We start from the raw sequence: 17107 nt of genomic DNA, 5'->3' as shown, positions 1-17107 counted from the left end.
AGATGCTTAAATCTGGTACTGCTAACGACCATGTTTTTGCCGCTGCGAAGTCTATCAGCCTCATTCCATTGTGAGATGTTTCACTGTGGAGACTGAATTTCCAAAATGTTGGGCCAATAATATTCTACTTTCCAATTTTGGCATAGGACAACGGCCATATATTTCTTCTAAGCGCTCGTTAAATATGTCCATTTGTCTGTTGGTCCTTGCCTTTTCTGGGAGCATAAACACATATAATGCTGTTATTGAAGAATTATGCATTTATCCGCATTGTAGCAAGTCTTTCATTCACTTGGGTGAAGCAGGAGACCAGATGTTTTAACCTCCAACCAACTACAAAACCGCAACCAAACTCATGCTTTGCTTCATGGCAGCTATAATATAGTTCGTTAACTTAGGTGTTGTTGTGACGTTTTTCCCAATCCATCGTATTTCCTGTATGGCAGTTATATTGGCCTTGTACTTTTCAAGTACATCTGGCAGCGCGTAAACTGCACCTTCTCTGTAAAGAGTGCGAACATTCCAGGTGCTGATTCGCAGATCATGGTCCTTAAAACGTTTGCGGGGGTCGTCAACTTTAGAGGGATTTGTTTTCTTTTCTTTCGTTTTTTTTCATTGTAGGCTGCTTTTTCTAGGGGTGAGTTACTAACCCGTTGCCCAAACCCAAGTTTTTAACGTTCTTATACGCGCGGCACATGTTAGCACACTTCCTTTAACGGGTGTTAAAGGCAGTTCCCTCAGGTAACACCACGGGACCGGCATTTTATTCAGTGTCCACTTGAGATGAGATAGAGACTAAGATAAATCCTGGGCTTTGCCATGTTAAAACAGATCAGGACCGTTCCTTGGTATCTTTCATCCCCTACGCCACGCACTCAAATTATTATTATGATGGAAATAAACTAGCAAACTTTATATATGTTTACACACTTAAGCTGTTAAATTAAAACACAGTTCAAGTTAAACAAATTTAAAACGCTATTAATTGTTTAAACATGCTCTGTTACAATCTCTCCGTTAGATTGTCAACTTGTTGATAAATTGTCTTCTGATAAGATCATCCATCACCTTAATCTCTCTGAAACAAATTATAGTCTCGCACAATTACCCAGTAGGCAACTGATATACATAGACATACATAACATACTAGAAGTATTGAGTATACAGTGGATACGGTTAAACGTTCGTTTCGAATATGTTATAAGTACTACGTAGAATAGTCTATAGTTTACCTGTTGGGTAGTTTTTACTATCTAATAAAATATCTTATCGTATCGACATTAAGAGAGTACTTTCTTATAAGAATTGTATACGAATTAAAAAGACACTATAATATTATGTTCAAACGATTCGAGTAGTCTGTAATGTAGAAATCAAACTTTCTTGCCATTAGATATCTTCAATCGATCTCAACTTAGTAGCATTATGAAGAGATGATCGCAGACCGGCGAAATTATTTAGAATTATACAACGAAACATAAAATGAGTCTCATTTTGTCGAATTGTAACAAAACGTTGGCCCTACTCAGAATACCGTTCCTCTCACAGTTTATTACTTGTAAAGCGCTTTACTTGTATCTCATCAAGACGATAGCTGTTAACCGCTCAGTTGTATTTTAAAATTCGTTCGAGGTAGAACGTTGTATCGCTCGTGCCATTGTCGTTGTTATCACGTGTTTGTTGTATTCAATTCAAGTTGTTCACATTTTAAAATTCAAATCACAATGAATGATATACAAAATAATAAAGAACTAATCGAACGACATAATCGTCATGATTTAGTAACACGGGAAGAATGTGAACAAATACTGAAAAAGATATTGGACGAACAGGGTGTTGTGGGTGAATTGAAAGAATATGAAATTGTTCCAGAATTAAGTACAATTGGATATTTGGGAGAATATTTCCATTTGCATTTGCGGTATTTAAAAGCTGGGGTATGTGAAAAGAATAAACTATCGTTAAGGAAAACTATAAAAAAACAGTCCCGACGAAGCATAGCTGAGTGCATACGGACGCATACGTAAGAAAGGCTCAAGAAAACAATCGAGAATCCGCGAATTTAAAGACGACCCTAAAATGTTCTATATAACGCTCTTGGGTTAGTTACATATATGTGCGTTAGGGTGACCCAAAAAAACAACATACAGTTTTTTTAAACGCCTACCCGGATTTTTTTTTCTTTTTTTTCCAAAAAACTTTATATATACATTTAACGACTCCTTGCCGAATTACAAATAAAATAATTCGAATTACAAATTGAAAACTCGAATTAAAACTGAATTGTTTAGAATTACAAATGGAATAATCGAACTACAAATGAAATGTAACGAATTGCAACTGGAATGTTTCGAGTTATATCTGAATAAGGTGTAAAAGGATTGCTAGTGCAGCACGGGTGTTGGAGCACTATGCGGCTTGGAACATTGGACTCCATTCCCTTTCATTGAACGGATGTTATATTTCTCCGAATTACACTTCTGACTGAACAGAACCATTGCACAGGCTTAGCAATTTGCCGCGAATTGATGGATGATGGATGTTGTAGGCGGCTGATCACAGCTGTCTATAAAATATTGTGACTAGTGGCGGTGTTAGATAAGACCTGACCAGTTATTACAAACGTAGCATCCAACTTAGGTGGAATTTGTCCAATATACTGAACAAATCCATATACTTGGACGAGGATTTTGTTGAATGCCGGCTCTAATTAGGAGGATGGCGCACAAAGTTTCCAGGATGTTTTGCTTATCTGTGGAAAAAACTTCCTGTTGATACAGCTATCGCTGAATTGACAATCTTAGTCCAAGATGAACATGAGACATTCCGGAGCAAATATTCAATTGTCGTTGGAACGAATGTTGGTCGTTATTGGGTTATACGCTCCTAAGTTGCAATAGATGGGGGATGTTCTCCGAGGACCGCATTCACACGATAGTTGTTTATGGCATCTGCGACTGCATCCATGTGAATGCTACTTAAACCTGCTTGATAGGCTTGTCGATATAGAGGTTTTCTCTTGTAAAGCAGGAATTCTAGATTATGAAAATTTCTCCTGATATGCCTGGTGGGGGAGTCCTATCCAGCATATGTTGATTAGGATGGCTTTCACCGTAACACGCGAGCAATTACTCAAAAGCATGTCATTGTGTTGCTGTACTGGAAGCATCTTTGTTTCTTCATGTAGATGATACACTGAAGACATAGGGAGACAACCAGTTGCAGTTCTCAGGGCGGAATTCTGACAGATTTGAATACTTTTTCATAGCGTTGCACTTATATTCGCGGAACAAACTGGTTCTGCGTAGCGTACCAAAGACCGACCCTTCGACTTATATGTTGTCAATAATGTTTCTTTATCTGCACCCCAAGTGCTGCCGACTAGGGACTTGAGGGCTTTGCTTCTACATCTAAGCTTGTCGCATATAGCTGTGGCACGATCGGGCGACATTAACATGCTGACGAATGTGACTCCTAGAATTAAACTATCTTCTCACCTCTGCCATTCATATGGTGTTCAGCGTGGCCGTACATTTATTGGTGGATATTTGCATATTCCTCGCGTGGAAAAAAGTGGAACAATCAGTCAATTAGCCTTTCACAAATGAGACCAGTGAAGGTACCTGACGCATACGTTACGATCTCAATGTCGTCTCGAGGGGGCGAAATACGGGAGAGGTAGATTTTAAACAGTTCCGGTCATATTACCCAACCTTGAGGAACTCCCCCATTCACTTTACGGGGCTTGGATTTCTTGTTGCTGAATTCCACGTTCGACTGGCGTCCACAAATATAATTGATTACACTGTCCGATAGCCAAAATTACACTTGAACCGGACTATATACGTTTGAAAATATAGGCAATATGGAGTAAAATGGCATTTTTAATTTTTCGTTTTCTCATCGTTTTGACCTTTTAGAGGTCAAACAAATTTCAAAGGTCAACATTTTTCAAAAAAATATTTTAAATACTTGTACTCGTCGTACGATGCTGGTATTGGTGTCATATTAAAGAGGAGAGTATAGGCTTTATATAATAATTATAAATTATTGCATTCCAGAATAAAAAGGACATCAAAAATATCCTTGAAAAATTAAGTGAGCATTTTGACAGGCGCATATCTTCTAAACCGCGAAGAATTTTAATTTGTTCATGGAGGCAAAGTTGTAGCTCTTGCCATAAAGAATATAAATTTTGGACACATGAAATCCACCAAACCTCATCTTCATCATCTTCTATAACTTTTTCTAGGGGTTTGACCTTGGCGATTTTGACCTTGAAAATGAGGTTTGGTGGATTTCATTTGTCCAGAATTGATGTTCTTTATGACAAGAGCTACAACTTTGCCTCCATGAACAAATTAAAATTCTTCGCGGATTAGAAGATACGCGCCTGCCAAAATGCTCACTTTTGACTTAATTTTTCAAGGATATTTTTGATGTCCTCTTTTTATCCTGGACAAATTACCGTCGTAATGGAGGTAGCGAATGCAAATCGCTTCAACAAAAATCAAAGTGATTCGAGAGCAGGTCTTAAAGTGAATTTATCCGAAATTTTGTGTGCGAGGTACCCAAAGGAGTGCACAAATATAGTCCATATTCGAACCTGATCTATATCTGGTAGATATATTAGGATGTGCAGAGTATGGATTACATCAGTGACTCCCTTCAAGAGTTATCGTGCTCATATTTTTTCCGAAGATTTTTGAATTTTTGTGAGGGAGGTACCTGAAGGATTGGACCGACATGGTTTATCTTCGGACTTAAACTATGTTTGGACAAAATATTACGAAGGCCTCATTTTGGACCGAATTGGCAGATCAGTTCGAGATTTATCTTGCGCTCCAACCAATACACACGGTGTCATAGGGGTTTTTTGCACCTTTCAGGCTATTTTTTCAGGAAGTATGGACTTGCGCCTTATGAAACTTGTAACGTCGTATGGGGGACAGCGAATACAAGTTGCTACAACAAAAATCAAAGCGATTCGAGAGCAGGTCCTAAACTGAACTTTTCCGAAATTTTGTGTGAGAGGTACCCGAAGGAGTGGACCGATTGAGTCCATATTTAAACTTCATCTAAGTCTGATAGAACTTTCACGATGTACAAAGTGTGGGCCAAATCGTTTACTCCCTTCAAGAGTTATCGTGCGCACAAATTTTCCGACAATTTTCGAACTTTTGTGGGGGAGGTACCGGAAGGAGTGGACCGATATAACCCATCTTCGAACTTAAACTAAGTTTGGGCAAAATATTACGAAAGCCAAATTTTGAACCGAATCAGTTGCTCCGTTCGAGAGTTATTGTGCGCACCAGCCAGACAGACAGACGGACGGACACGGCTAAATCAACTCCAAATTGTCTGAAACACATTTCGTCCAAACATACTTGGGGTCTAAAACCATTATTTCGATGAGGCACATTTTGCCCGTATGAAAGTGTATATGGTAAATTTCAAATTTCTTTTGCAATTCCATTGGAAGAAATGTTAAAAAAAATTTTCGCGAGCACATCCGCAATTTTTGGAACATAGATTAAGAAAAAAGTCGTGGTTTCAAATCTGTTCGCGTTCACAAAATTGGATGCTGCGCTCCAAAGTTATGGGGGGTTATATTCCCTTATAAAGAACAAATATTTAAAAATTCCATTGTTGCTGTAATAAGAAAATGTATATATAAAGCGTTAACAGCATTTAATGTCTATCCGTAGATGCCTTAATATTTATTAAATTTATTTCTATTTTCGCGGAAAATTAAGAAATACTGAAAAAATCTTTGAGTAAATTTAATTTATTCTAATTAAAGTCCAAATAAAACTCGAAAAAATTAATTAAAAATACGTACAGATTCTAGACAACGCGTAGAAAAATATGAGACCAAAATTTTAACGATAGGATTTATAACTGCCATATTACAGCAACAACAAAAGACGAAAACTTATTGTTGGAATATTATTTCAAAAATATATTTTTTTGTTTAATACGAAAAATAGAAAAATATTTTTGGGAGTTATTCCACTATTTCGCTAAATTTCGATGAAAGGACTGACGGACTTCGCTGAAACTTCTTCAGGGAAAATGCGATGACAAACCCGAAAGTGTATTTGCTTACTTTGATAAACAATAGGATTATGAAATAGAAAGTAATATTGAAATTACAACCAAAGAAAAAACATAAAGGTTAAAAAACGCATAATTCGCGAATTCGTTAAAATCAGTTAAGGCGCATGCACTTTTCAGATACAGCGAGTGCATCTCTATCAATATGTAGCGATTTTTCCAATTTTCATTCAGCGACCAAAGTGTGCCGGCAGCTGCATCTTACTGTTCAAAAAACCTTTATGTGGGTAAAAATTGCGCGATGTACATAAGATTATAAGGCGCATCTGATTTCAGTGACCGCCTATAAAAAATACGTCATTATAAAAAATTTTAAACAAATTCGTCAAGAACCGCGGATGTGCTACCAAATTCTATTTTATACGAAATACGAATATTACTCCAGAATTTTGGTAATTTATGCCACACGGTTTTGGAAAATAATATAATCGCGTATAAAGGATTCCATTTATGTAAAAATAACCAAAGAAAATCGCGGTTCAATGCGCGGAATCATCAAAATATAATTTGCAGAATTTCCTACTTTCAAGGTATCTATAACCGCCGTTTAAGTGGATGGATTTGAAAGCGGAAGGGTTCATTAGATCCGGCGCGTAAAAAAACTAAAATCACGCGGGGTTCAAGGGTACCTAAGTCACAGTTGTAAATTTAGAAGCCAAGAAATAGGGTTTTGAAGAAAATTTACGCACCAAAATTTCTACTTTGGACTCCTATTACTAGGGAGCTGTATGAAGCACACTCATGAGATATACATCAAACGACGTGGAATCACGAGTTCTACAATCCAATAAATAGTTTGGGTAATTATCTGGTTGCGCCCTCCAATTATAAGAAAAATTCAAAAAACCCAGATTTCAAAACTTCAAAGTGTCAGCATCTATGTTAGGGGATGCAGTGTATATATCAAAAAGTCATACATTAGAACCATGTTGCCCAAGGGGTATTCTTCAATTCTTTCTTTGAGCTCATGTCTGAATTTTCCGTGGTTTGAACAGAAATCAAGAAAGAACACAAAAAAACTTGTAAAATTCAACATATTTTTACCCATTTTTTAATATTACCACCAACACAGCCTCCACATAAATTATTTGTTATGGTTCATTTTATGCGAAACCCGGCTAAAACACTTCAATTAATACAAATATATTCATATTGTATAAAATATATTGACTGTTCGCGACTTATTAAATGGTGAACCTCAACTTCAACGATTGTAAAACATTTTTGAATATTACCATATACCCTCGTTAGCATAAATGCTGACTGTATAAAAATACCATTATACACCATTTTGCCTATACTTCCAAACCTATATAGTCCGGTTCAAGTGTAACACAATTTTTTGAAAATTGTCTACATCCTCAAACAGTATGGAGTGTGTGACAGTATCGAAGGCTTTTGATAAGTCAAGCGTCACCATCGTTGTTATACCCTCAGCATTTATGCTAAAATTTGTGCGCACGATAACTCTTGAAAGGAGTAACCGAGTTGGTCCATACTTTGCCCATCGTGGAGCGTGTACCAGACATAGATCAGGTTTTAATATGGACTCAATCGGTCTACTCCGTCGGGTACCTCCCACACAAAAATTTGGAAAAGTTCAGTTTAGGACCATCTCTCGAATCGCTTTGATTTTTGCTCCTCCATACGACGGTATAAGTTTCATCAGGGGCAAGTCCATACTTCCTGAGATAATAACCTGAAAGTTTCAAAAAACCCCTATGACACCGTGTGAGGAGGTTGGAGGGCAAAATAACTCTCGAACAGGTCTGCCGATTCGGTCCAAAGTTTGGCCTTAGTAATATTTTGTCCAAACATAGTTTAAGTTCGAAGATAAGCCTTATCGGTCCACTCCTTCAGGTACCTCCCCCACAAAAGTTCAAAAATGTTCGGAAAAATTGTGCGTACGATAAACTCTTAAAGAGAGTGGCCGAATTGGACCATACTTTACACATCCTAATATATCTACCAGATATAGATAAGGTTCAAATATGGACTACATTTGTCCACTCCATCCGGTACCTCCCACACAAAATGTCGGAAACATGTTCACTTTAAGACCTGCTTTCGAATCACTTTGATTTTTGTTGAAGCAACTTGCATTCGCTGCCTCAATTGCGATGGTAAAAGTTGTTTCAGGGGCAAGTCCATACTTCTTGAGCAAACATCCCTGAAGTTGTAAAAAACCCCTATGGCACCATATGTAGTGGCTGGAGATCCATTCTTTTTAGTATCTCCTCCGCAAAACTTTTGATCTCTAATCCTAATCAACATTTTTGTCAGTTCAAACGCCCAAAATTCCTAAATACATGCGTTTTTTGGGAAAAAATTGTTTCAATATACACAGGCTGAGGGTATATCTCTGTCGGCAAAGCCGACTGATACTTTTTTACTTGTTTTATCACACGGCTTGATCTGGTTGAATCCTCGACTAATATGTATGGAGATGGCGTGCAGCACTGTTGTCGTGCTGTGCTTATTACGGAACCCTTATCAAAAAAAAATTATCCATTTGATAAAAAAATCAAAGATTAAATCAAAAATTTGTCGGTTTTCCGGCGATAAAAAATTGTCATATTGACAAAATTCGATAAAATTATTTGATCACAAAGTAAAAATACAGCTGATAAAATATTTCACATATTGACAAAAATATTTATCAAAATAAAGTGGAATGTTCTTAAAAAAAATATTTTCTTGTTGAAAAAAAAATGTATAAAAAATCGATAAATATTTTAGTCAATATGTGATATATTTTATCAGTTGTATTTTTACTTTGTGATCAAATAATTGTATCGAATTTCGTCAATATGACAATTTGTTTTAGTCTGGAACAGGGTGGTCCCGCTACTGAAGCCAAGCAAGGATGCCAGCAAAGGTGAATCGCATAGACCGATTTCGCTGTTGTCGCCGTAGGAAAGACCCTAGAGGTTCTAGTCCTCCCCATCAGTATCACAGAAGAAAAAATTCGGCGATAAAACAAATTGTCATATTGACGAAATTCGATACAATTATTTGATCACAAAGTAAAAATACAACTGATAAAATATTTTACATATTGACTAAAATATTTATCGATTTTTTATACATTTTTTTTCAACAAGAAAATATTTTTTTAAGCATATTCCACATTATTTTGATAAATATTTTTGTCAGTATGTGAAATATTTTATCAGCTGTATTTTTACTTTGTGATCAAATAATGTTATCGAATTTTGTCAATATGACAATTTTTTATCGCCGGAAAACCGATAAATTTTTGATTTAATTTTTGAATTTTTTTATCAAATGGCTAAATTTTTGTCTGTGTAGTTGGCTACCGATAGGTTGACAACTTGAGTGAGATACTCGATTCCCGGCACATCCCGCTGTTTCAGCATTACCATGGAAATTCCATCAGAGCCCAACGCTTTGGATGATTTAGCGTTCCTGATGAAATTCGCAACACCATCCATTGTAAATTGTGGTGGTTAATCATCGGCGTAACGTCGCTAAACCTGACTTAGGTCTTATCTTCCTTCCAAGCTTCGAGAGTGACTTAACCGTTGCCCACAAATCACTTATTTCTGCTTCAATGTTGCAACTCTTCGTATAAAAACTTTGCGAATATTATCCTTAATAACTCTTAAAAAATAGTAATACTATACGGTTATTCCACCGAAAGACCCTTAAAAATCAGGTGGTGCCGTTCTATTCATTGCCCTGTAGTACCCTTTGGGGAATATTTTTTGTTATTATATTTTTTTCAAAACCTAAAACGGAAATGCCACCGTGGTGCAATGGTATGCATGCCCGCCTTGCACGCAGAAGGTCGGTGGTTCGACTCCCCGGCCAGGTAACATCAAACATTTTTCAACGGTGGCAAAATATCCCTCAGTAATGTTGGCGACATTTACTGAGTATTTCAGCCTTGAAAAACTTCTCCACAAGTGGTGTCTTAGGACACGCCGTCCGGACTCGGCAATAAACAGTAGGTCCCATATCTAAATATGAATCGGGATGCACTCATTGATATGAGAGAAGTCTCCCTTGTCCCGTATGGGTTGTTGTGGAACAATATTTTTTTAAACGGAAATAACATTGAATATTTTTTTCAGGAAACAGAACTAACACGTCTAAGGCTGTTCATAAAGAGCAAACCCTATCAAAATCCTGATATGTCCGATTTCATAGAACGTTCGGGCATGTTGAAGAAAGAAGCTACCCTCTATCAAAAACTGTTGAATGAACTTAGGAAACTAAGTAAGTTAAAGCAAAATATTTTCACATTTCAAAACTCATTTCAATGCCTTTTCGCCAATCTGCTTACAGCTCCCAATATTTGGTGTGCCCAATGTTATCTAGTCAAACCAGATCTCTTTGTTATGCAAAATATAGTGGATTTGGGTTATGAACCTTTGCAAGATTCATCGGTATTTTTAAACAAACAACAGATTTGTTCCATACTAAAAGGTTTGGCCAGTATGCATGCCTGCAGCGTGGGCTATGAACAAATACATAATATTAAAATTGGAGAACAGCTGAAGGATGTGCTCTATGAGGTTACAGTTAATCCCAAGGTGGTGTGGTATACAGCTGGCATTAAGGTAGGGAGGAACACTATAAAAGAAATAAATTACGAAAATTCATAGAATCTATTTTAATTACAGGCAACATTGGCGGTGGCCCTTAAACACCCGCACTACCAATCAGAACCTTTGCAGCAATTCATCAAAAACAATTTACCCTCAATTTTGGATACGGTCTATGATATGGTAAACCCCTCATCCAAATATTCCAATGTCTTTTGTCATCGTGATGTTTGGGGTGGTAATGTTTTCTTTGCCAAAGAGAGGCCTTATGAAAAAGGAGCAGCATTTGTAGATTTCCAATTATGTCGTTATTCCCCCGCTGCCATTGATGTCCTTATGACGCTGTATATGAACATTAAACCCTCGGAAAGAAAACAAATTGAGAAGGAATGCCATGCAATATATTATCAACAATTTTGTGAGGAATTATCGCTGATGTCGTTGGAACCGAAGGAATTTATGACTTTTGAAGCATTTGAGCAGTCTTTAAAAGATTTGGCTCTATTTGGAGCACTGTATAATTGCATAGCGGCAACAATTTTACGTGTCCCCGGAGATTATTTGCGTGATATGAAATTAAATCGTCCCGATGATTTTCATCGCTACACGAATGTTGATCGTACTGATGAAGTTTTGGAACTGGTGAAGATTGATGCCGATTTCAGAGATTATATGTTGGAATGTATTGATGACATGATGGAATTGGTTTTGAAAGATTATTTCTATAAAGAATAAAATGTGGGTTTTACATATTTAAACAAATGGCGATGACGCACTATCTGCTTATTCCTAAAAAATACCTCAGGCTCAAATGCAGGCTACTCGGACAAAACATTAGCATGGTCGACAGCGGGCCTTTAATGGGTCAAGACCTAGGTAATAGAGCTGGCAAATTATCGATATTCCCAACATTAGATATTTTCAATATTTCATTTAAAAACATCGATTGATATCGATTTTATCGATATTTGTCACCATTAATTTGGAAATGAAAATGGCGGAAATGTCTATGCTTTTGTTGGCATTTTGCACAAGAAGTTTACAGAAATATAAAGGAGAAAAACAATTGCTCTTATTTAATAAAAATATACAAAATACAGTTTAATTTCCCGAAAAATTTGTACGTGTGAATACAGACTTACTTTCTCACGTCCACAAAACCGAAAAGCCGCGAAATTTCCATTTTTTAATGAATTTTTGGTTAGGGGTTTTTAATCCGATAATATCGATAGAAAAAACTATTTATCGATATTGAATTAAAAAAATAATAATCGATATTATCGATAGTGCAATCGATTTTTACCAGCTCTACTAGATAACTGTTCAATCGCACGGCCCCTTTTGGTTCAGTCTTCAACAGATATGTGAGTTAGTTGCGTGTAATGCTGTTGTGGTGCTATGCATTTTCCGTCCATCCATGCTGATGTTGGGCAACTGCGAAACTGCTTCTTATCAGGGGGGGGGGGGGGGGAGGTTGTGCCTTTCCAGGCTTCTGGTAAAATATATGTGGTTAACGATACATTGAGGATACTTGCTAAAGCACTGAGATTCCGTGTGGGCCCAACGCTTGGTATGATTACGCGCTTCGAATGATGTCTGCAACTTCACCCATCGTAAATTGTGGTGGTACCTCTTCGACCGTTGCCCACACTTTACTAAATCCTGTTCCAATGTTGCATTGCTTTTTTCGCTTTTGGGTCATGGGTTCTTCAGGGTTAGTACGACTAAGCACATCACGCCCATTTGCTAGTAATACCTTCTGGGAAATTTGGTCTGATTTTGGGTATTCGATCAGCAGGTATATAGCGAGCGGCTGCAAAATTCTTTCAGCTAAACGAGGATCTGAGGAATTGGCACCAACTGAAACAAATGGATGAATACCAAATCTACAGCGGCCGGTTCTATACAAATGATATATGTATCCCGGAATGCCTGCTCCGAGCCTGCGCATCCACCATATGTCAACAATGGTGAGATGTAATGGATGCAGGAAATGGGTGCACTTCAGAGGACGTTATGGAATAATAGTACAAGAATCGTAGGAGTAGGACATACCTTCCACCAGTCTGTCCAGTAAGAACCTATCTCACTTAAACTTGACTGTAGTGACCCATACATGGAATGCTGAATGTGTACATACTGCCGATGAAGAGCTGGGCCTTGCGTTATATGCCTCATATTAGTTCACTATTGGGAGACAATAAACGTCTGGTGCTAGGGGACTTCAATGCTCATCATGAGCTTTGGTATTCCATCCTAGGCAATGACCAGAAGGGTACATTGTTGGAAGAGCAAATTGAAAGCTCCCCATTTTGCACGGTGAATGAAGACGCTCCTACACATATAAGAGGAGATTTCCACATTTTGCTAGACATCACCATAATGACATCCAGACTACCCTACTTTTGACAACCGTACATTTCTGAACCATTTTAGAGGTGTCGGCTAAGTAACCAACCTCTATTAAAACATCCATCATTGAAAAAACAAACCGGGAAGACTAGACATGATTTCCATATACACCAGACTGCCCAGTTTGAGTTTGAATATAGTGACCGATAAATGGAATGTATAGGGTAGCAGTAAAGTGCCGAGTGAATGTGGATGCTCCTACAAGTATTTTTACATCTCACCAGACATCACCTTTGTTGTACCCGATCTTCTAAATGACTTGGACTATCATCGTCTCTATTAACTGGCCACCCGACCTCATAACCTCTGACCACCGTACTTTTTTGAACAATGGCAAGCTGATTGGTGGCTGAGAGAATTTTCCGGGACATCATCACAGCTGTAGCCTTTTGGTATAATATTTGAAATTAGATCACACTTTTCGAGCAGATGCGACGGGACTAACAAATGAGTTTGATGAACTTTGTTGTAGGAAACCTGAAGAAATAAGAAATACTTTGAAGTCAACTGGCTAGTAGGCGTAAACAATGGCTAAACAACCTGAAGCAATGGAACATTTGGATATGATTAAGTGGAAAGCGGTTAAAGCACTCTCGACTCCGAGGAAATAAGGTTGATAGAACGCCTGTTACTTTCAATGGCGTGACAGTGGCAATTTATAGAACACCCTTAGATTGATTGGGCGAAAAGGAATGTGCTACGCCGTATAAGAGCCTATTCAGCCGAGGATGACCACCACAATTTCCGATCATTCACAGCGTTGGCCTCGCACGGTATCCCACGGTAATACTTTAGCAACTGGATGTTCCCGGAGTTGAGTACTTGACAAGTGTCGTTAGCCATTCGTATTGTCGAAGCCTGGAAATTTGGCCTCTACTGAAGCCAGGCAAAGATACAGCAAAGGCGAATCTTACATGCTGAATTTCCTTTCGTCACCAGTAGCGAAGATCCTAGAGAGATTACTCCTCCCCATAATAAAGACAGGTGCCGTTACATAACTCACACGGAATTCCCAAATTTTTTGGGAGATATGTCCGACCCCCCTTAGCGGACATAAGTCCCAATGGGAGTTATGTCCGTTTTTAAAATTTAGGTGATATTTATTTAAATACAATTTTTATTTCAAATGTATAAGAAAAAAATTAAGTTTAGATGCATTTTCCATTTCATATAATAATTTATAATTGATTTAAAATTTTTCAGAAAATTAAGTACAAAATACGTAGTAGCCATCTCAAATCGAACTATATTCAAAATTTGCCGTCAAGCCTATTTTAAACGAAAAATGCTGCCTACAGGAAAATAAAAAGTTTGAAAAGCGCCGCAAGAAAAAAAAATTTAAAAAAATCGCGCGATTTTTTACAAAAATATTTTCACAATTTAAGAAGATAAAAAGTTTTTGTAAAAATATTCAAATACTTTCTGAAAAACGAAAAGCGCCGCAGGCGAAAATATGCCAGATTTTTTCAAAAATATTATCACAATTTAAGAAAATTAAAAGTTTTTGTAAAAATATTCAAATACTTTCTGAAAAATGGAAAGCGCCGCAGGCAAAAATATTTAAAAAAAATATCGCGTGATTTTTTACAAAAATATTTTCACAATTTAAGAAGATAAAACGTTTTTGTAACAATATTCGCGATTTTTTACAAAAATATTTTAATAATTTAAGAAAATAAAAAGCTTTCGTAAAAGTATTCAAAAATATTTTCACAATTTAAGGAGATAAAAAGTCGAAAATATTTTTGATACAAGTGAGAAAAGTCTATAGTCGGTACGGGGCCGACTATGTGATACCCTACACCACTACCTCTGTGCATAATCTTTTCACTCGAAAACATTTCTTTTATGGAGATACGAAAGATTTCACCTATCTGACTTTTATACCAAATGAGAAAATTTCGTGATGATCCGATCAAAATTCCGACCTGCAGTGTGATTGCAGAAAAAGTGGAAAAAAGGGATGCGTTACCGACTATTGCGATATCTCTATTATATAACCACTTACGCCAACCTTCTTTGCATAATTTTAAAGATGGGATTTTATACGTTCTTAGTGAAAGGTGTGATATCCGTCATTATTATTAAAATCGCAAAAATGAAAAGTAGGGTTCTAATAGCGATTATCCCTCGAAATTTCGTGACGATCCGATCAAAATTCCGACCTGTAGCGTGATTTCCAAAAAAATGGAAAAATGGGATGTATTAACGACTATTGCGATATCTGCGTTAGTTGGTCACCTACGCCGACCTAGTTTGCATCATTGTAAAGATGGATCTTCTACATTCATAGTCAGGCTTTGCTTGTGGAAAGTCCCGAACCAAAGCTGTTATATTTGTCATTTTAACTAAAATCGCAAAAATGAAAAGTTGGGTTTTATTTGCGACTATTGGGATATCTACTACTTTACATCATTAGAAAGGCGATATTTTCTACTTTCATTGTCAGGTTTTGCTTTTGGTATACCCAATATAGAAGCTGAGATATTCGCTTTGGATAAAACGTTGTCTTTTTATGCAAATAAGTTTTTTGCCCATTACGACCCCTAAATATTATCCGACCATCACCAAAATCAATAGGATTCTTCATCTGTGAGACCCCCATTAACCCTCAAAATTTCGTGACAATCCGATCAAAACTGCGACCTGTAGCGTGACTTCCAAAAAATGGAAAACTTGGATGTAAAGATAGAATCTTCTACTTTCATATTCAGGCTTTGCTTTTGGAAAGTCCCCAACCAAAGGTGTGATATCCGTCATTATTATTAAAATCGCAAAAATTGAAAATTTGGGATTTATTTGCGACTATTGTGATATCTTGTTTGTTTGATCACCTACGGGAACCTACTTTACATCATTAGAAAGGTGATATTTTCTACTTTCACTGTTAGGTTCTGCTTTTGGTATACCCCTTATAGAAGCTGAGATATTCATTTCATTTCATTTCATTTTTATTTACTTAATAATGCAAAAGCTGAAGGCAGCCAAATAATTACATTACAGTAAGTTCTACTTTAATTCAATGGATCATACAACATGATTTCAAGCAATTAATATTAAATGTAAACTTAACAATTTAAGACCAAGAATTTGGTTCCCCAATGTATAAAAAATCCAAACTGAGGAAAAAAAAAATGTATATATGTATATTACTGTTAAATAAGCATACAAAATATATAAATCAACTAAGAGAACTACTATACTTGTTGCCACCATTGTGGATAACTTATCAGACCTGATTTAAAACAAAAGCAGTATATTTTTGTTTAAATACATGTACCGTGTACGAAAATGTGCGTAATAATGGAGGAAGCTGGTTCCAAATACGTGCAACTCTAATAATATACGATCGCTCAAATATCGAAGAGGTAAATCGAGGTATAATTAGCTGTGTATGTCGCGTTGAATGCGAAAAGTGAAACTTTGTAAGCAATAAATCGGGGCAATTAGTACAAATCATCTTGTAAAACGTTATCATTAAACGTTGACTAACGTAACTGTCAAACGGTACTCCCAAAAACATTAGAGAGTAGCTCGTGACATGGTCACGGCGCTTCAATTTATAAACAAAGCGCAAAACCATGTTGTAAAGCTTCTCAATCCTCTTCAAATTCCCTTGGTTAGTGCCAGAAATAACCTCAATGCAGTAGCTAAGCCGAGACATCAACAAAGCAAAAGCAAGTCGCTTACGAACAGACAGTGGCAAATACATATTATTGCAGTATAACCTACGCAATGTGGACATAACAACAGAATGAAGATATGTGATGTGACTACTAAACGTTAGCCTATCATCAATTATGCATCCCAAACATTTCATCTTTTCTACGAATACTATATTTAAGCCATTCAAATAAATACGAATGGAAGAACTAATATTTCTCCTGGGTTTAAATAATATTGCCTTAGATTTCTGAACATTAACCGAAAAGTTGTTAGAGTTAAGCCAACGATTTATAATTTCTAAGGAACAATTAACATCAGTTTCTAAATCTGTAATCAAACAA

The 17107-nt window shown here is 36.7% G+C and overlaps 1 protein-coding gene across 1 annotated transcript; it reads left to right on the top strand.

Moving 5' to 3' along the window:
- Positions 1-1611: 1611 nt before the first annotated feature.
- LOC141393298 (uncharacterized) lies at positions 1612-11450 on the top strand. The gene is made up of 4 exons (XM_073966285.1): positions 1612-1937; positions 10215-10359; positions 10429-10703; positions 10767-11450. The coding sequence occupies exons 1-4, from the start codon at positions 1725-1727 to the stop codon at positions 11421-11423; spliced, it is 1290 nt and encodes a 429-aa protein (XP_073822386.1). The 5' UTR covers positions 1612-1724; the 3' UTR covers positions 11424-11450.
- Positions 11451-17107: the final 5657 nt, after the last annotated feature.

This window comes from Musca autumnalis, unplaced genomic scaffold (genome assembly GCF_047663935.1).
Source record: "Musca autumnalis isolate F117 unplaced genomic scaffold, ASM4766393v1 scaffold_2, whole genome shotgun sequence".
Taxonomy (NCBI): Eukaryota; Metazoa; Arthropoda; class Insecta; order Diptera; family Muscidae; genus Musca; species Musca autumnalis.
The sequence above is the reverse complement of the archived record's forward strand: the minus strand, read 5'-3'. Positions and strand labels throughout refer to the sequence as shown.